The sequence below is a fragment of the Tubulanus polymorphus genome, chromosome 1 (genome assembly GCF_964204645.1).
Source record: "Tubulanus polymorphus chromosome 1, tnTubPoly1.2, whole genome shotgun sequence".
In the NCBI taxonomy this organism is placed as follows: Eukaryota; Metazoa; Nemertea; class Palaeonemertea; order Tubulaniformes; family Tubulanidae; genus Tubulanus; species Tubulanus polymorphus.
Genome location: NC_134025.1, coordinates 25,811,438 through 25,837,656, shown reverse-complemented (window position 1 = coordinate 25,837,656; position 26,219 = coordinate 25,811,438). Strand labels below are relative to the sequence as shown.

The 26,219-nt window shown below is 35.6% G+C and overlaps 3 protein-coding genes across 5 annotated transcripts; 1 reads left to right on the top strand and 2 right to left on the bottom strand.

Annotated features, from left to right (window-relative positions):
- Positions 1-471: 471 nt before the first annotated feature.
- LOC141914814 (NADH dehydrogenase [ubiquinone] 1 beta subcomplex subunit 3-like) lies at positions 472-1,326 on the bottom strand. The gene is made up of 2 exons (XM_074806123.1): positions 1,124-1,326; positions 472-785 (listed from the first exon to the last, which is right to left on the bottom strand). The coding sequence occupies exons 1-2, from the start codon at positions 1,252-1,254 to the stop codon at positions 617-619; spliced, it is 300 nt and encodes a 99-aa protein (XP_074662224.1). The 5' UTR covers positions 1,255-1,326; the 3' UTR covers positions 472-616.
- Positions 1,327-2,320: 994 nt separating this feature from the next.
- On the bottom strand, positions 2,321-4,868 carry LOC141913921 (nucleolus and neural progenitor protein-like). The gene is made up of 10 exons (XM_074805144.1): positions 4,811-4,868; positions 4,236-4,329; positions 3,927-4,078; positions 3,701-3,777; positions 3,479-3,601; positions 3,329-3,406; positions 3,153-3,246; positions 2,993-3,078; positions 2,737-2,894; positions 2,321-2,640 (listed from the first exon to the last, which is right to left on the bottom strand). Exons 2-10 carry the CDS (start codon positions 4,324-4,326, stop codon positions 2,465-2,467), a joined length of 1,035 nt encoding a protein of 344 aa, XP_074661245.1. The 5' UTR covers positions 4,327-4,329; positions 4,811-4,868; the 3' UTR covers positions 2,321-2,464.
- Positions 4,869-4,974: 106 nt separating this feature from the next.
- Positions 4,975-26,057, top strand: LOC141910635 (uncharacterized). Of its 3 annotated transcripts, none has more exons than XM_074801333.1 (18): positions 4,975-5,046; positions 11,455-11,740; positions 13,332-13,403; positions 14,053-14,178; positions 14,258-14,329; positions 14,410-14,518; positions 14,722-14,873; positions 15,175-15,342; positions 15,948-16,064; positions 16,464-16,608; positions 16,689-16,949; positions 17,046-17,192; positions 17,527-17,698; positions 17,780-17,856; positions 19,170-19,306; positions 19,416-19,584; positions 19,883-19,972; positions 20,776-26,057. In XM_074801333.1, the coding sequence occupies exons 2-18, from the start codon at positions 11,510-11,512 to the stop codon at positions 24,378-24,380; spliced, it is 5,850 nt and encodes a 1,949-aa protein (XP_074657434.1). In that variant the 5' UTR covers positions 4,975-5,046; positions 11,455-11,509; the 3' UTR covers positions 24,381-26,057. The 3 variants fall into 3 exon arrangements, with proteins under 3 accessions (XP_074657434.1, XP_074657452.1, XP_074657443.1); XM_074801342.1 differs by lacking the exon at positions 4,975-5,046 and adding an exon at positions 8,519-8,542; XM_074801351.1 differs by lacking the exon at positions 19,883-19,972.
- Positions 26,058-26,219: the final 162 nt, after the last annotated feature.

Genomic DNA, 26,219 nt, shown 5'->3' with positions numbered 1-26,219 from the left:
CTTTTATTTCGTAGCGAGCGATATCCCCTAGCGAGGGTTTATGGCGCATCCCGTAACTCCTCACTCGCTCAGCCGTCTATTTTCCTATAAAAGAAAGCGTATCGAACATGATTCCAAAAACCTTTTAGAAATTCCCTGTGTGGTTTTCTCCAGACAATTAATTTTCTATCGGTTGTTTATTTTAAGTGAATTTTCTGTTATTTTTATTCGTGTAAGAAGTTGAAAGAAACAGAACAATTGTTTTCCTATCTGTCTCTGTCCCCGGTTTCTGGAAATATTGAAATAGAGACTTTCTTTCAATGAGATTTGAATACAGAATTGAATATTGAAGTAAGATTTGCAATCATGTCGATATTTTACCGTTTGATTCGGTGAGTCACGATGATTGATAATCTACAGTAAACCTTGCGGTAACAAATCCTTAAGCAAGAAAAAAGAACAATGAAAGATTCTTTTAAACAACAGACTGTATTATTATCAATGCAAAAATTACAGTTTCTACTTCATTGTTGAGAGACACAATGCAACCAACTACATTAGAATGTCATTAAACTACAATATGTTACATTTATCAATATGTACAGGTTTTCATTGATTAAACTATTTCTATTTCGTCCTAGTGATGTCCACTGTGTGGATCCGGATTTCTACGTCGTAGCACTTCCTCAATGGCAATAGTGGCTAAGAATGCTGCGAAACCATAGCGGAATCCTCTGAACACTGATTTGAATGCAGCTCTGTGAGGTGGCATATAGTTTTCCGGCATGTATCGCCAAACTTCATTCCTGAAATTAAAAAAAAGTAACATGAATTGATTGAGTCCTATTACAAGACTTGAGGAGCTGTCCTTTTATGAGCATGGGTCAGAATAACACCCACATCACCATCATCATTGAAAAATATTCCACATAATGTCATTTTATTTCTTTAATTACATAATTAGCCCTATAATCTCAGTACCGTAGATTGTCTGAGAATGTCAATATAAAAGTCAAGGACCATGTCCAGATCCAACTGGCAACCAACAGTCCACACTGCACACTAATCACAACCAGTAGACTGGGCGGACTGTGGCCTAAGTCAAGAGTAGTAACAGTAGTACATGATGTAGGTAGTAACTAACCTTATCCATGGATCTTTCAGTCCTTTTGTGGCTAACAAATTCTGCACATCTTCGAGTTCTTTGATTCCATCAATCTTGTACATTCTCCAATCAGGTATTTTAAATTCATTGTGACCTGATCCCGAGCCCATCTTCTGATATTTTAGACTTAGTATCAATTTTTTTCAGTAAAACAACTTTTTAATAGGAAGTGAAGGGTCAAACTTAATTTGTTTAGGTAAAGCTGTAATAAATTCGGATGAAGGGGAGATCACGATCAAGTAAAGGGTGACTCCTAAAATGAAGTGACACTCGAAGTCGATTGTCCCAAGGTCGTTGCCTTGTAAGAAAGATTGTACAATTCTTATTGTATAATAACACAGAAATGTCTGAAAGGCTGGCTAAAGCAATCCTATATTCTATTGGATTAGCTGGATTGGGGGTCTTCATGTGGAAAACGATACCACCGAGTGAAGATAAAATTAAGAAGGTGAGGTAAAACCCATATCAGTCAGCAGTCCACAATACTAACTGCCATACACCAGCACTCACGAGTCACGACACAGGTACTTGACACAAAAGGATTTGACCCCAGTATCCTAGGTACTATATATAAAAAGTCTTTTTGTATATAGTACCTAGGATACTGGGGTCAAAATCCTTTTGTGTCAAGTCCCTGTGCCAGCACTAGTTACTACTGCACTAGTTTGTACTAACAACTAAGTAGTAGCAGAGTCTACAGCACAGGACGACGACAGACGAGCCATTTACACGGCGGGTATTAAGCACAAATGAGGGATTATTATTCATTGACTTTCAAGATTTGTCCCGTCTCTCTGGCTTGATAGTGTTCGACTCACAATCAAAAGGTTCATTGGGGGTTTGAATCCCTGCGAAACCATGTTATTTGGGCAGGACATCAACTTAATCACAAAACTTGTCTGATTAATCAAATGGAATAAACAATTGACGTGTTGTCCTAATTTCAGGAATATGGCTCTACTGGTACATCAACCTCGCCACAAGAAATAATCAAAATCATGACAAAAAGAGATCTGCAACCAAGACAAACTAAAGACAAGTGAAATTGAATATAGAATCAGTGGCAGTAGCTCAATTCACCTGTGAATGGAAGTGTGGAAGCAGCAGGTTGCAAACCAATAACAAACTGTGATAGCAACATGTTTTCAAAAACAATGGATGAAAATTATAATCGACTTTTATTTCAATAAAAATAACAATATTTCATTTTTCTTGAATTCATTTTTTCCTGCAGAATTTTTTGAGGTCAGCTCAAAAACATGTTTCAACTATGTCAGAATGGAAAGGCACTGATGTATGGCACTGAGTAGATTTTGTTCATCATCGCTTTACAGTTTTCTGAGTCTTTTTCTTTGACTTGTTGGTCACATCAGTTTTCGATGATTTAGTAACTTTAGCCGGCTTCACATGCGTCATATGAATTTGCATATCTTTCTTGCGTTTGTTGCCTTTCACTTTAACAGCACCCCTCTCGGCCATCTTCCGTGAAATAGCAACTACAAAAACAGAAGAAAGGATACATTGTTACAGCGAACAAACCAGATCAAATTGCTAGAGGATTAGATTTAAATAGAAAAAAATACAATTCATACCTCCAAGATCTGTATTTTCTGGTAAAAGATGCAAGTTCAATTTGCTGTTCTTCTGTGTTGCTTCGTTTAATGGTGTTTCCTCCTTTTTGGAATCTTCACCAAATTTCTTCTCCATACGGTCAATGATATCATCAATATCCATATTTTCAACATTAGTCCTAAAAATCAGAGACAATGAAAAAATATGTTCAAACACATTCTATGGCCCTAAAAGTTTGCTGCAATGAGATTTCACTGTGGAAAGATGATAAATTACCTGGTAGAACTTGGTAGTTTTGAAGGATCACAAATTTTCTCCACCCATTTGTCAAGAGTTTTTGGAATGTCTACACCAGTGGGAAGCTTTCAAAACAAAATCATTAGTTAGGAAAACCAGTAGTGGCATGGATGACACATATTTTTGTAAAGTAACTTACCCATTGCGTTGGTTGATTATGGATATTGATAAGTTGATCATGAAGCTGCTTATACAAATTAGATAATTGAAGTGCCAATGCTCGAGTCAAAACCCTACAAATTGAAAGTCATCAATGGAAAGCTTGAAATGAATAACTGAAAAAGTCAAACAACTGAAGTCATTATGGTTTATTACCATATTCTTGCTGTTAAACCACAAAACATTAAATTCTTCAAGATGAAGTGACCGGGATGCAATCTCTGTAGTGAATGTCTAACAATACGTTAAGGGAATTGCTACAAATATTTTCTGAAAATTTGAATGAATTTTTTTTTGTAAGGATACATATAACATCTTTCGCATTGAGAAGATGCTTGAATCAGCACCCTTACTGCCCCCATCATTCGTGTCAGTAAGTATTGAAACATGTGTTTTGATGGTAAATGCACTTCATTTGCATTACTTCCACTAGAAATGAGTTCAATAGTTATTAAATAATCATTTGGCAGTGATCTTTAAAAATTAAGCTTTATTGACCAAATCAACTGTGTTATTTTTCTAACTTACCTGTAAATGCATTCTTTGAAATTTTGAAAGATTCCCTTCAGTTTCAGTCCATTGAAATTGTTAATACATTTCTGAATCTGAAATTAGGACAAAACAAATTTTTCTTGACTGCTCATGACTAATAGATTTGCATGAAGGTTTATTAAATAAACAGTGAAAAGTATTTTTATCACAGGTGTATATCTTATTTTTTGAATTCTTAAGAAATATTCAATTATTTCAGTACCTGTTTAAGAGCTTGAAAGTTTTTTTCCCTTTTCATCTGATTTTGGAGTCTGTACAATATTCGCCCCAATATATACATTTCAGATGCCAAACAAGAATCTTCAGACAAAATTTCAATGCTTTTTTCGATAACATCCAGGATTACATCATAACCTGCAAAAATATGTAATAACAGTAATTCATATATGATTTACTAATAATATTATACTCATAATAAAGATTAATTCACAAAATAAACTAATTGAAAAGCTCATAATACACCCATATAAAAACAAAGTTTCATCGACAAATAAAAATTGAGACCACTCACTTTTTCGAAGTTCATCTTTTTTCTTCAAGTTGTACAGTAATGATATAGTTGCTGGTGCTGGAATAGTATTTCTGTTCCAAAATTCTTCCATGATCTAAAAAAGATAATCAATTTTATTTAGAAATATTAATGTGGAATGGATTTTTATATAATTTTCTCTCCATTTCACGAATATTATCCTAAATGCACTTGAAAATGGTAGTATATACTTAATGACCCGAATGTGTGAGTGGCTTAAGAATCATAGGACCCACAATGCTTAGTGTTTGGCATTGAATTTTTCAAGGTAGTGATTATATTTACACCACACTCCAATAACATCCGAAAAAGTGGCGTTAATTCTAATCCGATCTTTACCCGAATCCTTCGTGAGAATAATGTAGTATCAAGCGGTGTATTTCGGTAATTAGGATGATCAAACAACGCTCGTCAAGGCATGATATCGATTGTAAAATATAAAATAGAAACAACTAAGGCCTAAAATAGTTTAAACAGAATGGCACGTATGGTGCTTATAAATTATGACCGTCGTTAAAATGTGACATTTAATTGTAAAAAAATATTCAACGATTTACCAAATATATTTTATTTTGAGAAAAGTTCTACCACCGTAAAGTAAGCGACCGTTTTCACTTCCGCATTAGGTAAACTAATTACCGAAATAGGTTCAGTAAATCTCTTCTTTCAAAGCGGTCGTTCATTTGATAGCTGTCAAATGTGAGTCAGTTTATGGTTGACACTCGTGTTCAAGGGATAAATTAGCTATTGGATACTCATATATCAATGATTTTGGATGCTACACATGATGTGGGTAAGCAGGCTACGATTTGTGGTTGGTTTGTTGGTAGAGAGGGGGATGTGATCTGTCCCTGTCTTATGGTGCTGTGTAAGCGTGTTATTATAGAATTTCAAATCGGCAGCAGTTACTCGATCCTCCGCGCGTCGTCGTCATCAATTGTTCAAATTTTGTAATCACTACTTGATTTTGTCATTGTTATTCATATCGGTATTCAAAGCAATGCCCAGGCCAGGTGATATCATTTATACTAAGTATTTTGGTTTTTTATTTTAGCGTTGATTTTACACAAATGTTATTAATATATTTTTATTGGTTCTTAACGGATTCTGGGATATCATTTTGGGCTAGATGGCTCACAATGAGAAAAGAAAATGAATAAGGCATAGCAAATATAAATTCTCTTATTAATCTTAAGTGATTTCAGTTTGTTTTGTCATTAGGCCAGTTATCTCTAAAACCTTATATTTGGATCACTCTGGGTCCCTGGCTGCGATATTGATATCAAATAATAATGCATGGACGGGCTAAGATTGATAAGTACTGGTTGTTTTAGTGGTAGAGAAATCAGACAAAAATTTTGCCGCAGACTTATGCTATAGGGCCTCATAGCCCTACAGTAAGCTATAGGTCTAGTCATGTCATTGCTGAAGGATATCTAACAATTTTTTGAATTGTAACAGTTTTACAATTAGCCTATTGCAATCTTACTACTTATCAACAAAAATTCAAGTTTACCAAACCAACTTTACCACCTCTGACTAAGCCTATAGAGAGATGGGACAATTTTATTGCCTGTATCAATTTTTATTCAAATTTAATTTTGATAGATATTGGTTACACTATGTAGAACTGGTAAGAACTGATAAGCACGTGGCTATAAGCTCTTCTTACGAGCTAGACACACCCTTGAATATAACCCTGAACTATTAATAGACTTACCACCACTTCGGTTCATGTAGGTACACTCAAAGGTTATTTGTCGTGCTAAATCATTGATTAGTTCGAATTTCTGAAAAGCCAAGACCTTAGTCAATTTGATATCAAATTATATTTTCCTCAATATATACTGTAGCCTATTATCTTTGGTATTTATTGCTGGGAGGCAGTCAATGCACATTCTATGAATTTACTATTTGTTTTTGTTTCTCCGGGTTGAAGTAATTGTTTACTATGGAATGCAAGTTCTATGTACAGTACACTAAAATATCTGTTTTAGCTGGGAAAATTGATGAGTCTGGCTGTTTCAACATTTCAGCTAAAAATATTTTTCAACTTCTCGGAATTTACTACACATCGTTTAGGCCTTTTCGATGTAACATAGGCCTATTTCACCAAATTTCTTCCCGAGAATTCTGAGGCTACTTTCATGGCAGTCTGGTCTAGACTTGCATTTCTTCTTTACCTTGAGCACAATAGACATTCTTTCTGAATCTTATTCAACTGTTTGTGTCTAGGACAAACGTATTAGAAAAAACATTTCCATCTGTCACATTTGATTTAGTGAATATTGATCAGAAATCATTAGGCGAAAAACATAGACAAAACATTTCCTTGTAATCGGTATAATTTTAATATTGCTGATGTTGTTATGTATCAATTTTTTCTATTTGGGTGTGACAATAGTGAGTTAGCAGTGGAAAAAAAGATTGTTATTGTTAAGAATTTAGACCTAAGGGCATTATCAAGTTTTTCCATAGATATTTTGATGGTACTCGAATCTAATGATTACCAAGATCAATTTGAATTATAGGCTATACCTCGTTGAATAGAATATAGGCTAATGTATCATTGGTTTTGGAAACATGTTTTAAGTCTTAGCTACGTAAATAAAACTGGATTCCGTATTTGGTTTGAAAATTGAATTATGGAGTATAATCAGTGTCTGGAAACCTGTATCTGTTGCACAGTACTGTAACAAGGTGTAGTCTAGACTGCCTCTATAGGCCTAGGTCTATTGTTATCATTCATGTATATAGCTTTGTATTGATTATCTAGTATTATAGGTCTTATTTCTTCATCATTACCGAGTTAACCACTTGATCTGTTGATATCATGAACCTATTGAATATTTTTTCCATGACTAAGAATCCGGAAATTATTCTTGTTTATGAAGAAACAGGGATCGGGTGCAAGATTAAGTAGTTTATGGGAAGAACTAGATTACTACTTTAGGGAGAACAATGCCGCTGGTATTACTACGGATATTACTATTACGGAAAATGACTAAGCTTATATCGAAACATTTTAGATTTGAGAAATAGGTTTTATAATTGAAATGCGAAACCACAACCAGTTTACAGTTTAGTAGAATGTGAACATGCTCAATATATAGATATGTAAAAATAAACAGCTGTTGCCTCCCGAGGCATTAGATAAAATCAATATTCAATATTGACATTTTGACCGCTTTTCAGTTTTGATTAAATGCCGTTCGAGCATTCACCCAATTATACAGATTAATCTCTCAGTTTCTTGACTTGACATTCAATTCAGATGTTTATTGTTTATTCTAGTAATGGCCTGCCTGAATAAGTTATATAATTTTCGCACATATATGTTGGCCTATTATAATATTTCAGTTTAAACATTTCACACTCAGTATTGATAGAGTCATAGAAGTTATTATATAGCTTGTCATTGCATTAGATATAAGTAATTTCAAGTTACCGTAATGAAATGGGTAAGCAGAGTTTAGATGTTGTATTTCTGATCGCTGCCAAAACAGCTGCAATTCTATATATCAATTAATTACTGTACTATTCCATGTTGTTCATGTCAACTGACATACTTTAATAGTGAAACCAGTGTATGAGTGACAGTGTCGGGTTTTAGGAAAGAAAATTATTAAAAGATATCGATACCTTGACATTTTCGTATATTGCTCATTCTGAATACCCCATATAATAACCATCTAGGCTATACATGATATGATGTAGAAGACTTCTACTTCATAGCAGAAACCACTGACAGTTTACAAAGCTCAAAACCTATTCTCTCTTCTAGTCATCGGGAAAAAATTCAGGTTGAGTGGTTGGAATTTGTTAAACAAGAGGATCCTCCTGAACTTTCACGGCTTAGCGTTTTTTTTTAATGTGATTAATCAGCCACGTGCTCGCGCAGAAAAGTCTTCGCGTCGGGTGAATACGGGGTCCTTAGGTCAAGTGATATGTCGCGCTGACTTTTGTCTAGCGATCTGTCATTTCGTTCGTAGTTTACGTTTTTGAAAAGGTGTCTTTATAGTTCGGTTGAACATTTTTTCGCGACTAAAGTGTCGCTGTTGATCAGTTGTGCAGCTAGATGGCAGGTCGAATACCGTACAGAATCAATCACAGACAGAATCATTCGGATCAGTGGGTTACAGGTAAATTACTGATATCGATTCTCCCCGCAATTCAACCGTTATCAAACTAGGCTAAGTGAATATTTCAACAACTGTATAGTCGTTGAATGAATTATTAATCCTAGTGTTTATACAAACCGCGGGTATACCAATACGGCAATCTGATCTGTGAGTATTGTCATATCTTCATTAGTTTCTGTCGGGTTTATTTTGTAATTGCTTCGTGACAATTGCCTTATCGGTATCACGCGACTCGCATGGAAACCAGAATTGCGGAGCGGAAAGAACGGAATGCGGAAAGCGGAATTGATGGGATCAGGGTTAGGGGATGGGTTAGTTAAATTAGAGGTGTGCGAACTGGCTCGCCGGCTAAATCAAGCAAGGCTGTTACATCGATGAAACATACCCATATGGTTTCCATAGGTAATTTTCAAAATTACCTTTTAACGAAAACATGTTTCATATATTTCGCGAGTATGAAATAATACATTAAAGCTATGCATTGAGTATATTCATTTTATGCCGTTTTATAACTGAAAGGTCATTTGAATACCGTTTATATATGAATTTGAGTTTGAACTCTTGACGCTCTAGATATTTAGATTTATTGACATCATGCTCTGTGGGTACTAGGTACTGGGTGACGCTCGTAAAAAATTGATTATCCAGTTTCAAACATCAGTTCACGTGTACGAGGAAAGCGAAGAGAATGTACGAGGAGAGCACACGCGTAATGGATATGAATTGAAAAGCTATTTTTGCACCTACGGCATGTGGAGTCATAGTCCATAAAAATACACCTTGTTTATGCTGCGGTGAATTAGGCGGCTGTGTTTATTAATTACCATGACGACATATTATCCATCTTCGCACTAAAAACAATAACGAACGTCAAACACTTGTCAATTTGAACGTCAAACACTTGTTGATTTGACCACCGGCTTGCATTTGTTTATTGAACCGTGAAATAAAATCGAAAATGCTTTTAGCCGAAGATTCTTAATTGGTATGTGATGGGGCTTCTAGTACAATTGGTTGCTTTGAATTGATAAGGTTGATAATGATTTTTTTCGAGAGCGTGCGCAGAGATGTTTACAGGTTTCCTTTTTAGGCGCGGACACACTACATTAGAATGGTCTAAATTTGACCCATTCAAAATGGACCAAGCGTTCAGACTTACTAGCAAAATGTCTGTTCCAAATTGGTCTGTTCCATTTTAGGCCGTTCCTATTTGGACTGACTCTAAAGACCAATCCAGGTCCGTTCCAAATTTTGGAACGGACTAAAACTTGATCCAGGTCCATTCTAAATGGTAGTATGAACTCAATTGTATTTAACTCGTCATCAAGCTGATTAATATAGTTTTCAGATATCATGGGACATATGATTTCTATATTGCCTAAGAATTAATGTAATGCTAATGGATTATTATTTATCTTAAAATCTGTCAATTGCGTGCATTGCTCGCGGAATACTGGGGTATTCGTTATTTATATAATCATTTTGAAAATGTACTAGAATTAACCATAGATTGATGTGTCCAGATATATGATGAAATGCAGTCATCAAAGTTTTTGAAATAAAAAAACAGCGACTCTTCGCAAAATCTCGCGGGGCCAGTCATAACTGTAGCCAATTCACCTACACGTATGTGAACGCGCATTCTGATTTGGCCCGTTAAAATTTGGTCCGTTCCATTTTAGAACCATTCCATTTCAGTCTAACCATGGACTCTGAGTCCATGGTCAAACTAAGTGATAGTGTGAACGCGGCTATTGAGTCCATGGTTTCAGTACGCGGGGCTAAGTCTGAAATTATTCACTGTACTCTGTGAATGTTTAGTGCAGAATGTGTCGAGGCCTACACCATGTAGAGGATTAGATTTGGTCATTGAATGAAAATACATAAATGTCCTTTAAGCGGAAAATACCTTCGAGCTACGCATACTTTTGTGGCATTCTTTCAATTCGGCATGCCTGTCATTTCATCCGTGTAAATTATTTTCGAGTTGTCTTTTATTTGTTGATACCCGGTACCGGATTTACCCGGAACAGAACTAGATTTGGTAAATTGTAATTATTTGATTTCGCATGAATAGATATTTACACCTTAGATAACATTTTGATGTACGTATTTGCGTTAGAAGTCGTCTTCTTACTATTCACATTGAACATGACATGTATTTTCTCCACGGACAGGTAGGACAAAAAACCTGTTTTTCGAATGAAAAAATTTGTATTCATTTTCATGAATGGGATATGAATATCATGATATACCGGTACTTTTTGAATATTATTCATCAGGGTTATTATTCGGAAAATAATATTTTCCTATTGAAAAAAAATTGTTTTAGATAACCATTCAAGTAGATTTCAGGTTAGTTGTTATTTCTATCAACTGTAGTACAGTATAGCGGTTGAAGCGATTTATCAAATGACGTGTGTGTCATTACTGTTCCCAGGTTATTCTGAAGTTCGGATACATTGGTTAGCTGGTGGTATAAGCCATTTCCATGATTTGGTTGGTGGAATTGAATCCTGCTGATGGCAGAGTTTCTTGGTCAACATTTTCTCTGACTTTTTCCCATAAGGAAAAACTTTTTAAAAAAACTATGGCACTGAGTGGAATGAGTTATCCTAAAATTTCGGAGAAGTATCCAGTGCAATTGATAGCTATTGACAATCTTTAGTTGTGAGATGCTAAATTTAGGCATTTTAGGTAATCTTCGTGACATTTTCTTTATTTGATAGTAATCGCTAATTGTAATCCTTTCATTGCAATTTGAATTGAGCTCTGTTTGCGTTAAATTCTTAATTTAGATCACAGTTTGATTAGATCAGGTAAATGGGGAATGTTGTGCCTTTGGGCGCCTGCTATGTTGTTAATGATAACTAATGAAAGTCTCTCATTCTATGGAAGTGTGAGAAATACTTCAGACTTTCATTCATATCATGCGTTGTAGAAACATGCTGAATCAGGCCCAAGTTTCTCGAAAAGGTTTAACTCATAAATAAACTCTCGAGAACCTAGATCAGAGCCAGCCTGGAAATTTGATTTTTCATACTCTTCTATTTTTCCAGCCTTAACCGTTCGAAGATCGCGCAACAATCTCGGTGAATATCAGAATGAAACTCGATGATGGATCGAAAAGCGAAATTCAGCCTGAGAAGATCCACGTCGGCCGGTCAGCTGAATGGTTTAGAAAAGAAAATCACTTCAAACGGCGATGTAAAGATGACGAATGAAATTAATCAAAATAGTATCGCGATGAGTTGCGAGGGATCGTTCGGATATGAACAACCCGAAGGAGAAGCGGCCCCGGGTACGGTATATATTCGTGTATCTTTACCCGATCATAAAACACAAGTAAGTGAAATTTCAGCCGTTTATTTTCATCAGCTTTTCCCCAAACTACACTTAGAATGGCGCCTGAGTTCACATGATCACAAAATTCACCAGTTTGGAATCAAAAGAGTCAAATTAAGCCTCGTAGCATTGAGACTATAACAATATAATAATACATGTATATTGAATTCGTTCATTAACTCATACGTTCGTTAAATTGCCTAAAGGCCATATCTGAGCATCAGATTTCCAAAATGTTCTTGGGCTAGAGCCCCGGATCCCGTTCAGTTCCAGTCAAATTAAAAACAAAGCCACCCGCTACAGGGGCTTGAAACGTGGAACTCCGTTCTGTATACGGATTGAGCTAAAACAGTGAGCCAGAGCTATTGTTTATGTACATGGTTAAAACAAAAACGATCAATGAAAGGGTGCTGCCAGGTGGAAGTCCTGTAACATTTCCTCGTATAGAAAATGTGCATATCGCTGTAATGTTTCCGGTGAGAGTAAAAGTCTCAATAAGTTTCGAGTATCCACTCATTTACCTGTCACGTACTTCACCTTTTTGAAGTTTTCATGTCGATGTCCAAAAAAGCTTAACACGATATCTGAACCCGGTGATAGTATGTTTACCTACTTCTAGCAATTTGGAAATATCGTTAGGTCACTATAACGATACCATTTCACAAATTTGATTGATAATATTATTGGCATAAATTATCATATTTGTTAAGTGGTTTCTATTTATCCTTGGCAAATACAATTGATATGATAAATTGAAATTGTATCAGAAAGGTAGCTTAACAGCCATACCTTGACGTAATCATTTGTAATGATATTCAGCGACTTAAGAGATTGGATATATCGAATACCCTATATTTTGATATATCCGATAGGTGGTATATATCTTCATTCTATTCCATTAAGTCATTTGGTACATGAAATTACTTTATGTCCTTTTAATGTCTCAAACTGATAGTTGTTTACGCTGATATAATTTCAGTTTGTCTCTGTTCTATTTCGTATGAATAATTGATGCAATTTATTATATCAACATTTATCTGTCGTGTAACTCATAAAATAGTACGATCATTCAATTATACCGATCATGATTTATCTGCCGGGAGTCATAGGCTTGTTTGTTCTTTTCATACGATGGGTTTTTACGATGTTCGGGACCTTTTCGATTTTCCGGAGGGAAACGGAGATGCGTTTCGTAAACATGTTGTAAATTCCAATCCACCTGCAATTCGTTACTAACTGTTGCCAATGATAAACCACCTTGTTACTGGTGGTGGTTGGAATTTATTTTACAAGTTGGCAAATAGCCACTTCTGTGGGAATTGTACCTGGGAACTACCAACTGACCGCACATTTTCCTCCTATATCTGTGAAACCTGCGTAATAAGGATAAGTTTAATCTGGATATTCATATCTAATTCACCATTATTCACAGCCCACTTAAAGCTATATACTAAGCCTATGTATATCTCGGACTCAGATATACATTTCACATTTTTTGCATTTGCATTAATTTCTCATGTCTAACCCTCAAACTGAATCTATGGTAGATGAGTTGTTCCATTACACGGGTGGATGTTTTTCTATTTTTCAGAGATGCATCCAGTTTAAACTCGACGAAACAGTGTGGGTTGCAAAACAAACTATTCTCGCGACACTCGCAAAAGTAAGCATCCAGAAATATTATTGCACCTGATCTATGACAGGTTCATTGTCATACATAATCCCTTTTCATAACAGAAACCTACATGGTACAATGCAACATGTTGCAACTGTATTGAATCCCGAATAATTCGGTAATTTATTCAATTCCCTAGTAAAAATGGTTCATTACACTAAAAATACATACATACAGTACAGTGTATGTTTTGATTTGTGTTTTTTATGCAAAGTGTATATGGATGGTTGGTACGTGGAAAACTGATAAACTGACATTCAAGCCCTTTGTTCAGAAGATTCTTAAGATAGCCAGAAATCAATCGATGATCAATATGACTGGCTGGCATATATTTATAGTTTATTCCGTTATGTACAGAAGCATCATTAGACTTCTTATTTACACCATCAACCAGTCACATAAACTATAGAAATAATGCTATTACAAGGTGCTAACAGAGAACTAATAATGTTTTTAGATGCTGTTTAGAATACGGCTATGATCATTACAATATTAATGATGTATTTTTCCTTCAATTATTACCGGGTAGATACCCTGGAAAACATGTTAAGAGATGACATGATGAAAAAAGATTGGTAACAGGAAACTGCATAATGATCATTACATTCGCCTGTTATGAACTAATTTTCTATCATAGGACCTGAAAGATGGGTTAAACTATGGCCTATATTGCCCTCCGATGAATGGAAAGGCAGGAAAGTTTTTAGATGAAGAAAGAATACTCAGCGAATATCCTTTGCAAGAGCCAATTGGTTTTTTGGAGGTTTGTTATTCGATTATAGAATTACGTACATATTTCATGGGAAAGAAGAATATTCACGTTCTTTATTTGGTAATTTCAGTTCAAATATAAACGAAAGGTGTACCGAGTAATGCATGTGAATCCAAGAAAATTAAAACAACTGCATACAAAGGTAAGCTAATATAATACCATATAGAAGTCATGTGTCTACTGCAGCTGTTGTCATTCGAACGATTCGTCTTATCATTTCAGGCGAATTTGAAGCAATTCATGGACTGCGTACGTCATGCTCAAATTGACAAAATAGTGAAATTTTGTAATAAAGGATTGGACCCAAACATTCATGAGAGTTCGAGTGGAGGTTAGTCCAGTTGTTATGCAGTACTTTTTAAGATACCGCTTTTAGAAGTGAAAACAAGTACACGTGACGTTATAATTTCATGCTGTTGCCTGCGCAGTATGTGACTTTGAATTGTTTTAATCGATTTAACAGCTGGAAACATATTAAATCCATGATGACAGAATTAGTGTTCAATATTGACAGTTAATCGTATATTTTTACAGAGATTCCCTTAACCCTCGCTACCAGCCTTACGAATCCTAAAGACGTAATTGTTGCACTAGTCAATGGCGGGGCTCATCTCGATTTCCGCACGAAAGAAGGCATGACAGCCATGCATAAAGCAGCTATTCGAGGAAATCTAAAAGCATTGAAGGTAGAGATATATATATATATATTCATGCGTAATAACTTGTTGTACATGTACCGATGCATTAGATCTACGGGTATCGTAGATTGATTTTTTCCATATGAAACGATGACAGGCCTGAGTAGGTTACAATGGATATCTATTATTTATTTGCATCAATTAAAATGTTTACGCACTCACTCACTGTAATGACAACACTAGTGAAAGCGCCTATAAACAATCTATCTATCTTTAAAGACAATATCACATGTATTCGTTACTGAAATGATTCGAAATTACATGAATAGTCGTCGTTGAATATTTATAGGCATTATTGGAGTTGGGTAGTTCTCCGAATTATAAGGATAAACGCAATTTAACTCCGACGTATTATGCGGTGAACAATGATACACCTGCGCTGGCGCTTGAATTACTGTTACATGATCACGGCACGGTGGATAGTCAAGATGAACAAGGATGGTCGGAAGTACATCAGGTCAGATTGTCGATAAACACAGCATTGATTATCGATTACTTGTATCCGCAGTTGTTTATCTGTCAGTAACAGCAGATGGTATATTTCACTCCGTAAAACAGAAGCACGCGATGATCTAGAGAGATAGTTCATCTCCCGGAAATAAGCCCTCTCCATACGAAAAGAAATAATCATTCACTTCCTGGGATTAATTCACATGAATTAGAATTAGATTAATAAAACAAAACATAATTGATGTAAAGGCTTTAGATTCGTAACATTAGTCGGTACTTCAACTTGGAAAGCCAAAAGCATATTTCAGGCACATAATTCAGTATAATCTTTAATGTAACAACAAAACTCCTGTATGAAACTCCCATTGCTCAATGGCAAATACCATAACACAAAGTAACAGTCTATGAAACCCTGTAATAGTCTCTAAAACGTGATTTCAAAATCCAATTTCATTCCTTTATACAAAAATAGAATTGAATTTACATCAAATAGCCCTGTATTTCCCGACTCATTGTAGTTTGGAATTTTCAGTTTGATATATATATTTTTTTTTTGACATGTACAGTTTAACGTTTGGTCAATGAATTTTATTTATTCGTATCAAATTATAGGCTTGTCGATTTGGTCGAGTGCAGCATTTGGAGTTACTGTTGTTCTATGGTGCGAATATGAACATGCATAATGCTAGTGGTAATACACCTCTTCATGTTTGTGCTGCCCATAACCAGGTATGTATAGTATCACACTGAGAATGGAAATCATTGACATTCCTGTGCGTTATGTTTGATGGCAAACGGGGACAAACAGAAACTACATTCTTCATCACATGATTTTCGAATTGATTTAATAACACTTCTGCTAACTAAATTTGATTTATTGGTAGTTTAACATTAAACATTGCAATTGAATAACTGCATATGTTATTGTCGATTAATGATTTGACTATGCAAGTGCAAATGTAGCAGATGTCAATAACGTTTTAGTTCGATAAACTTTCATATTTTAAGGGTATAAAAAAGGGTAATCTAGGGGCTTATTTGACTTATCTAATATTATTTAACATATTTTTATCAGTTAGGTATAACTACCAGGTTTTTGATATACTCTTTACTATTTCTATAAACTAGGAGTCTTGTGCCCGGGTGCTTCTTTTTCGTGGTGCTAATAAAGACTATATCAACTTCAGTAATCAAACAGCCTGTCAGGTGGCGGGCGTAGTCGGCAATTTTGAATTGGCCGATATAATTCGAAAACATCAACCCGATGACATTGGTGAGTTTTCATCGGGTAACTCGAACAATAATATCGAATCTGCATAAGTGCGGTGAAATATATTTTATTAATCGTTTCAGTGCCTTTCAAGGAAACGCCTCGATACAATGAAAAACGACGCATGCAACACAATTCAATAGCCTTAATGCGTAGTCGTAGCGAGTCAAGACTTGATGTTCGCATGCTCGCTGATAGTCCTGACAGTCCTGCCTTATCAAACTATAGCCTTCCACAACATTATCGCTCCCTCACTAATTTATCGGATGATAATTCGTCGATGGCATCGTTCCAGATGTCGGAACATCGTCGAGCCAGTATCTGTGGTGCTATGTCGTTATCAGGTAAAGACCCATTCGGTTTTTTTTTTTCAAATAAATTGTAAGGACGTATAAACGAACAAATGCTTGGAATGATTTCATATTGTTAACGAAATTCAGGTATGAATTCTGATACGAATAGTATATATGCTTATCCAAGAAAGCGCCTGTATGCAGCTTTACCTGGGCGGACGTTCGTTTGTGTGAAAGATTACAAACCTACTGAAGATGGTGAACTTACACTCGTGAAAGGGGACCTTGTTGAAGGTGAGGTATTTGTTCTGGGATGTTATTTTAACAATCATCAGCAAGAAGACAATGAAAAGATAGATAACTGGGCTCGCTGAGACATAACAGAAATAATTACTGAGATTACAGAGCCACTGATTAGTGGCTATATGTAAAACATGTAGTCGACAATTACAATGTAATTTGCAGGATTAAGATAATTACATAGATATATTGTTTGATGAACTACTCAGGAAAAACTAGCCCAGTCCTGATCCATTTAGACACGCAAACCATGTAGACATAGAACTGAGCAGTTTGTATGATATCGTAGAAAGTAAGGAAATGTTTTCAAAATTTTTTAAAAATAAAGTGTTAAGCGTCGGTGAACGAGGATTTTGGGAAGGTAAAACAGGCAATCGAGAAGGATGGTTCCCTAGTGAACGTGTAGAAGAGGTGAAGTTGAGAGGAATTAAATCGGAAAATTTAAACACTGATGCCGTTATCACTAGAAGGAATACTGTGGCTACTCTCATGACTGAGGGGTAAGTTTCGAAACACTGTTATCTGTTCTCAAAATTCTACAGTTCACAAGTCGTAAGTATTTTGGTATTTGTGCCTTTCAGATATGGTGATTTCACAAGAACCGTTGTATTACAGAAAGGAAAGCAAGGATATGGATTTGTTTTACGTGGTGCTAAAGGTAAGATTTCCATCTACGATTTTCGGGTTGATTTAAAAATTCAATTAAATGCTCATCAATTCTTAGTTTATTGGATTTAACCTTGCGATTACTGGTTAGTGCATTCAATGCATTTTCATGTGAGTTCAAAAGCTGAAATCGAAAAAATAGACATTGCATTCCAAAAGGGGAGGGGGTAAATTCCCCCATTCACACCTCCCTAGTATTGATCGTTTGTGAGTTATGATAAATCTGTGGAATCTTGTTATCTCATTCATTCGGAACATCCATTGGGAATTATATCAGTGATGAATTATCTCCTGGAATGCGCAGATAATTGAATAAGTACCTCGGTTGAGTTTTATGCATTATTGATTATATGATATATATGCTGTGAAAATAATCCTAAATAGAAATAAAAAACTTAGTCCACAATCAAGAACGATTAGGCCTGGTGGAATTAGTTTAATAATAGATTTGTTTAACACATATATTGCATGCCTTAAAATGTGTACTACATAACCCAGTATGCAACACTAATCTTACTACACATTAAAGTTAGGTTGTCATAAATATGGTTTTTGTATCTATGAATTATGAAAGCAGCAATTCCTATTCGGGTTTGAGCATTTTAATTTCAAACAGCTCGTCATCCCTAAAACACCTATAAACTTTTGTTGGGTGTTTTTTTTACGATGGATTATTGTTCCCTGTGGGGTAAACAATGAACTTGATAGAAAAATTGTTGTTTTCAGTTTACCAAAAAAATCAATGTAAAAAATTACTATCAATAGAATTTTAAAAAATGTTCTCGTAGTTCTGATTTCATATGAACTCGAAGTCTATAACCTGTTCGTTACTACAAATGCTTATAACGTCATTTTAGTTTTGGTGCAAAATAATTTTCTTTTTTTTGAATTGATTACCAGCGTTGTCTGGTCTTCATGCGTTATGATCAAAATAAACTGTGAAAAATATTGCATCGTTATTGATTTATGTGAAACTGATTCTGAGAACGTGCGTAATTTTATTACATCGCTGATGCGTCAGTAATCAATGCTGTTAGTTGCTCTTGATCTCCTACTGAGAAAGTGCTCGTCTGTATTTCACGAAAGCTTTTAGTTTAGTTAAACGAGTTCTATATTATCAAAATAATGGGAAATATTCCATCAGGATTCAATGGAAGGAAAATACTTTTTCGGAATAAGTCTAAAGGAGAATATATATTGCACCCTCCTGTCATTCCTTGTCCTGTGTGCGCAGGTAAATGCTTAAATTGATTTGTCTGCATTGTGTTCCACATTTCATGCAACATTTACGCTTTTTATTTCCAGGTAGTAAATCAGGACAGATGAATATAAGCAACTTTCAGCCGACATCTGATCTTCCTGCTCTTCAATACCTCGATCGCGTGGATAAAAACGGAAATGCTGACAAAGCCGGTTTAAAGCAGGGCGATTTTATTTTGGAGGTATGAGAGTTTAAGAAACGATCACAGGATATATTTATTTGTCATAGCCATATGGATGTACTGAGTACCGTTTTTATTTTGCATCTTCACTGACTATGAATATTTTTAGATTAATGGCGAGAATGTGGTCAGTGCTTCCCATACACGTGTTGTTAGTTTGATTAAAGAATCTGGTGATGTTTTGGCGATGAAAGTTTTGTCGAAAAACAAAGAGAAGAAATCGGAGAAAATCTACGGTTCTACGAAAAGCATGTTTGGCACTTCGAAGAAAACTAGAGGTAGGGCTTGTTTATATCAGCGGTACATACTTTAGATAGAATAGTTTTATTCAAATGACGATATGAAGGATTCCACTGTTTCAACTTAAATGTCGTCTGCAAATCACAGCCATAATGTTGTCTCTTGTAGTCCGTAGATAATTTCTATATGATATAGTTGTACATCAATGAATCAGTAGTAATAGAGGTGGAAGTTAACGTAGAAAGCATTTCGATTAGAATTGGTGGTATCAGTATCTCGGTGGCAAACATGATGGCGCACTGAATTATGGTTCGGTTTATTACATTTTCCTTGTAGCCCCTCTTCCCCCAAAACGAAATCCCGATACACAACTTTCAGTTGGTAGAGCACGCTCAAAATCCATGGTGGAGGGCTTAGCCGAGCTAGGTAAGGATTTCATGTAACATTCAGATTTTCTGCATTAGCGCATTAGATGAATGATATATGCCAAAGATATTCATAGGTATATGTAATTGCATAGTGATTTATGGTGCATTCATGCATGCAAATAACGTAAGATAAAGCACTGTAGACTGTTCTACTTAATCACTATTTTTTATCGTAACTGCATATTTGATGAGTTCACTGAAATAGATAAATGCTTGGTTTTCAATATTGTTTGCATGGTTCATTAACAGCACAAACTAGCTATTCTAAAGTTATGAAGTGGCCATCATTTCAACGGAATTATTCCAAGAGTAAGATAAGCACATTTTGACCAATTCATTTCTGGTTATTTTGGAGATGCATATATTTGATATGCTTTTATTTTCATTATTATCATGGGCTAACTAAAACGGACTGTAGCATTTCATTATTACATTCATTCTGCTCTTGTTTCTGAGACTATTTCTCTAATTTTAAGCATTTTATGGATTTAAGACCTCACTGATATTTTGGTTTTAATCATTTATAGGTGATCCTATCATTCAATTGTTCCTTTGAGGCTTCCTGAAATTTTCTTCTCTGCTTGCTTATTTATAGGCTACAAGTAGTAGTTGACATAATTAGAATAACTGCTGGCTTCTTGTGATTTCTTTGTGAAACTCTGTCCAACTGCTTAGCTATTGATTTAAAATCTTTTAAATCACTTCTAAGCATGCGTTTTAAATGAATTGGAACTTGATAGGGTCTTCATTTGAGTAGAGCTTTTAAATAGAAATGATGAAAGAACCTTCTTCTTTTTTCAGAGGAACTTGATCGTGCTATTGCAGAACATGACGACTCATCACTCTACGCATCGTACGGACTTCAGGATCCAAGTGGAAAAATTGCCTCTATTAAAACTCGTCAAAACCGGAACTCAACTTGCGATGTGACAGAACTATTTTTGCGTAACCAGCCACCCGAGGATGTTGATCTGAATAAGAGCGCAGCAAATCTCGAAAAGCCAGTAATCTCAATGCCACATACATATGCTAGTCCGGCTGAATTGAAAGCTCAATATAAACTCAAACAGGAGTTACTGCAGCGAGCCAGTAGCTCCCCGAATTTACTTAATGATAATGACTCAGGTGTGGAATGTAGCCCCGGTAGTAGTTCAGCCAGTGCTGCTGAACTCGTCGCTAGTCAAAGTGTTGTCCTGGAAGCTATTGGCAGCATCAAGGCTTCTAATGATAGTGTCTTTATTCAAAGCAATGGGCCCATATACGCTGAGGCCCAAATACACGCGACGGAGCGTCGTAGGAACTCTATAACCTTACAATTAACGAATGATTTTAATAGGCGTAATCCATCACCTCCAGTTCCTACCTACTCTGCACCGAACGATGAAGAAATCTCAATTCCTCCACCCCCTTCTCACCCTCCTCCTCCACCACCAACTCGTAAACCTCAAATGGAATTTGTCGAAATCAATACATCTAACACGTCTGATGCAATCTACATGAATGTCGGTGAATTGCGTCTGAAGCATGAACCGAATCCTTATGAGTCTAGTTTTAGGCCTGGCACTAATGCTAAGTTTAACACAGCCCCGGCATTCAAACAGCACCAGTCACATACTAAAGTGAGTGAAGTCCATTATGCAGATCCGCAGGACCTAAAGAGGGACAGTCAAATTCAAAATATGGATAATTCTTCATCGCAATATGCGTCGCCGGCTGAAGCTAATCGATTTGGAAGCGTAAAACTTCAAGGTGAAAAGCTTTCTCATTATTCTTCCTCAGAACTGCAAGGCGTGGCTGATAAACCATCCGTAACATTTGCTGATGCACGTGTTTACGATACAGCATCAGAATTTATGGAAAAACATCCACAGGCAACTTTGTTGATAACTGATTCAAGCTCTGAAGCTGTAGCTCCTAAAAATGTGCAGAATGTGATTGTTCTTGATGACAACAGTGAATCAACCACTGACCAAACTTTACCTTATTATCTCCCTGAGCCTGACTATGATGCAACCGAAAATTCTGATCAAGAACTAAGAAGCAATATAAAAGATAGAAATTATGTTATCCCTGTAGAGAGTGTCACAACAGAATGTAGTTCAACGGACTCATTGAAAAAAACTGATGTCCCATATTACTATTGTTTGAAAAAACGCCGTAATAGCAATGATGACCGGAAAAGTAAAGAAGAGGAAAATACAATGTCAAAGCATTCGATGAATCATAAAGACCAAATTATAAACTCGGTTCATTCTCATCCGCTGTTCAAATCAAAAGATGGAACGCAACATCCAGATTATTATGATAAAATTGTTCAAGAAAAGATTCAGGCAGTGTCTAATCTTCAGCAGGTTAATTCTGTTCATGCAGAAGTTAAGCAAACCAGCAATAATGGATCAATAGTCACTGACAAAGTTCATAGTTTTGAGTTTGAAACTGCTCAGAGAACATCTGACTCATCTTCAGATTCAAGTCCTGTTAACAATCCGAATAAAGTGGTAATGTCTTCAACCAGCAGTTTTGCTGAGCAACTCAAAATAGCAGCTGAAGCACGGGAACGAAGAGCACAGGAACATGAACGGAATATTCTAAGTCAAGCGGAAAAACGAAAGCAATCAGTTACAAATGATGTGACAAATCCCCCTCCAGTCTCCATTAAGCCACCTGGTTCTCCAGCGAAAGATGTCGAAGAAAGTCATAAAATATCAATCAATTCAAAGCCAGATCATGGAAATGAGTTAGCTGCGGCAATCTTAAAGCGGCATCGCAAAATGTCAGCAGATTTTACTGATGGAAATACAATTGAAGCAAAAATTCTGAATAATCGACAGTCGAAGAAACAAGATCATTCAGAAGATCTAAGACATGCTGTTGAACAGAGGCGTGAATCACTTTCACATAAACCTGAAGTAGCAGTTGCTAATCATATTGAAGAGAAATTAGCAAAAAGTGCAGGAGCGACAGTATTCAGCTCTGTCACCATAGCATCTACTCACGCACCTGAAAAACAGACAACAAAAGTCGAAATCATTCCAGTCGTATCATCACCTGAAAGCGAAACTTCCAAATCTAAAATTAGCATTGTTAAAAAAACCAATGAGGAGGGTATTGATAAGAAAAAAGTGGATATTAACGAGTCATTTACAGCACGTGCTGAGCGTTTACGCCAGGAATATCTCATTCGTAAAGGTTTGAAATTACAGAACCAAACAAGCTCAGATAGTGATAGCAGTACAGAAGATCCTGCGCTGCCAAAAACTAAGCCAAAGCGATTTGTCTTACAAAAGAACAGTAATGGAAAAATGAGCTACATAAGTAATGATAGTGATACTGATGCCAAAAAACTACCTGCATCTCCTGATGCACAAGTTATTCATGACAAATCACAGAAGTTGTGTCCTGCAATTGTTCAAAACACTGAACAACAGCCTGGAATATTGTCACAAAAATCTTCTGAGTCTGCTGGCGTGAGGACGCTTATATCGGCATTTCAGGCAATTGAAAATGGTGGTTCCGAAGAAAATATGGTATTGCCTCCTCCATTGGCTTATGAAGATCTAGGGGTTAATATCGTTCCACCACCACCAGATTTCGCACATTCTGGAGAAGATATCAGTGCTTTCTGTGTCCCTCCTCCACCATTAGACTTTGCGAACAGTGATGACTTGAGTATCACTGATGATATGGAAAGCGTTTTATCAACACCATCTTTCTCTAGTGGTGACAGTGTTGACGGACATCTACAAACATGTCAGTCGATAAAAACTGAGAATATTTATTCAAATGAACCAACGGAAGTGAATGTAAATAGCGGTTCTTCCTGTGTTACGAACAATAAGAAACTGTCGCCATATAACGGTAGTGAAATATACGAGGAAATCTATGCACCTCCGCCTCCTGATTTCAAAGATTGCGAAATGCAACATCTATACGAGGAACTCCACACTAATCACGGGGCTTTTATTCCACCGCCTCAAGAATTTGATGTTAAACACAGTGTTAACAGGTTTAGTTGTGATAGCGGAAAAGTGCAAAATAAATCTGAACAAAATTTGTCTGCTCGCGAAAATGTGATAAATGTTGTTAATGTAAATAGAAAACTTTCCCCTGAAATTCCATCCACGAAGCTGTCAAAATCTGACCCAACTCCATCCTATACAAAACCTTTCAGAGTTCGTCCAATTCGAGCGTGGACCACTGCAGACGTCTGCGATTGGCTGGATAGTTTATTTTTATCTGAATACAATCATTTATTTACGTCTAATTCAATAGATGGTAATCATTTAGCAGAAATGACTCGTAATGATTTTATGGATATCGGTGTCACACGTGTTGGTCATAGAATGAATATGGAAAGATCCATCAAAAAAGCGCTTTTACGTCAGGACCAAGATTTTGTAGTGTAATACATTACATTATTGTGGTGTTATGTACATTTCATTTTATTGATAAATGTAAATTGTGTTATTTTCAATCATACGATTCTCATGATGTAGATTATTTCAATATGTATAAGGTATCCTTCTAAAAGTGCTGAGAAAAGAGATCTTTCGCATTCAGAAATATGATTAAGGTTGTTATAGAAAAATGATTATTGTACAAGGTTTTACGTGAAATTGCTGTATCATTTGTCCTACTTAATCTATTTTTGATAAACGCTCATCATGAAATATCTACACATTTTCATGGTGTGTAATAATTTTAGAAAAAAATCTCATGTGAAGAATTTATGATATTTGTATTCACTGATAGCATCTGCTGAATTTTCTACCGATTTATTGAAATTCGATGAATATTTGACGCGAGATAACACGAATATCAATATATGTCTAAACCTGTATATTTCATTATAATTGCATCAATCTAGTCTGATTGTAATTTTTAACCATGGCTTACTCGACGACACGTTTTTATTAAAAATGTGTTAGAATTTGGAAATGTGGAAAGATTTTGTACCTTGGTATTTTGAATATTTTGTGTGTTAGTTCATAATGCCAGTTGCAGCGCAATAAGATTATTCATTAAATTACCATTGACTATTTTCAGGGATTTTCTCTAGTCAGCCATGGACGACTTATAAATCTGATAGATCCATGATTCGAAGAAGTTATACTGAAATACTTTGGTTCCTCATTGTATGTAAAACAATCATCATGTTTGATTTAGGTAGTGCTGCATTTACTGTTCTAAAAATCCATACTAGTGTACATACTTAGTACATGTTTGGTTTGCTTGCCATTTCACACCAGTGCCGTATTTGTTTGTTTTCAATATGTGGCAAGGGGAGTATTATGTTTCACACTTTTATGTAACTCAACTGTAACTCTAAATACACTCTTAATAATTCTGAATACAGTGGAACCGCAACCTTTGATGTTAGGATTGATTGGTTATTACAGACCTAGAATTTCATCCTAAATATGACTATTTTAATAATTTCCTACCCAATATAAACTACAGTAGGCTCGGCTATAGTCAGTTCTTTAGGGCCCGTAAAAATGTGTCTGATTTGAGTTGAATGTTATTTATTTCTTAAATAGTGTTACGAAAAATATTTAAAAAAATATGCAGTTGAATGGTTATCCCAGTTGATTGGATCCCACTTAGGCGGAGTCTACTGTACATGTACATGTTACAATGAACAGATTTGCTGGTCCCCTGACATTTGTAGTAACGAGTTGCCACTGTATTCTATATTTCGAGTTAAAGTAAATGTTTTAATGCTCTTTCTGATAGTTTTTGGTGATGAAATGGATATAAGGACTTGCTCAAAATCATTTGTTTTGGATTAGTTTCTCACTCATAAGATGCAATATTTGAAATCCATCCGATTCCCCAGTCGACAATTCTTATAGAAAGATATAGAGAGCATAATCGATTAATAACTTATTAAACAAAATATTTTAACTAATTTATTCTAATGGTTTTAGGGACTTGTAGTAATGTCATGCATTATTTACAGGATTTTACCAGTATTTTTCGACATAAATGTATGTCCCTTCTGAAGGACCACACTGCAGTGCATTGTAAAAATTGTATAAATGGAAAATTTCTTAAGTTAATTTTATAGAATAAAATGTTGATTTCACAGCATCATAGAAATGAAAGTCCAAGTTTTTCGTTTTAAATTTCAATATCTTCAACATGTAGATGCATCAAAGTTCTAAGTAGTTTCATTAGGTCGGTTTGGCTCAGGACATGATAAATCTTCACCATTCACTTGTTTGCTGTACTGAAGTCCCAAG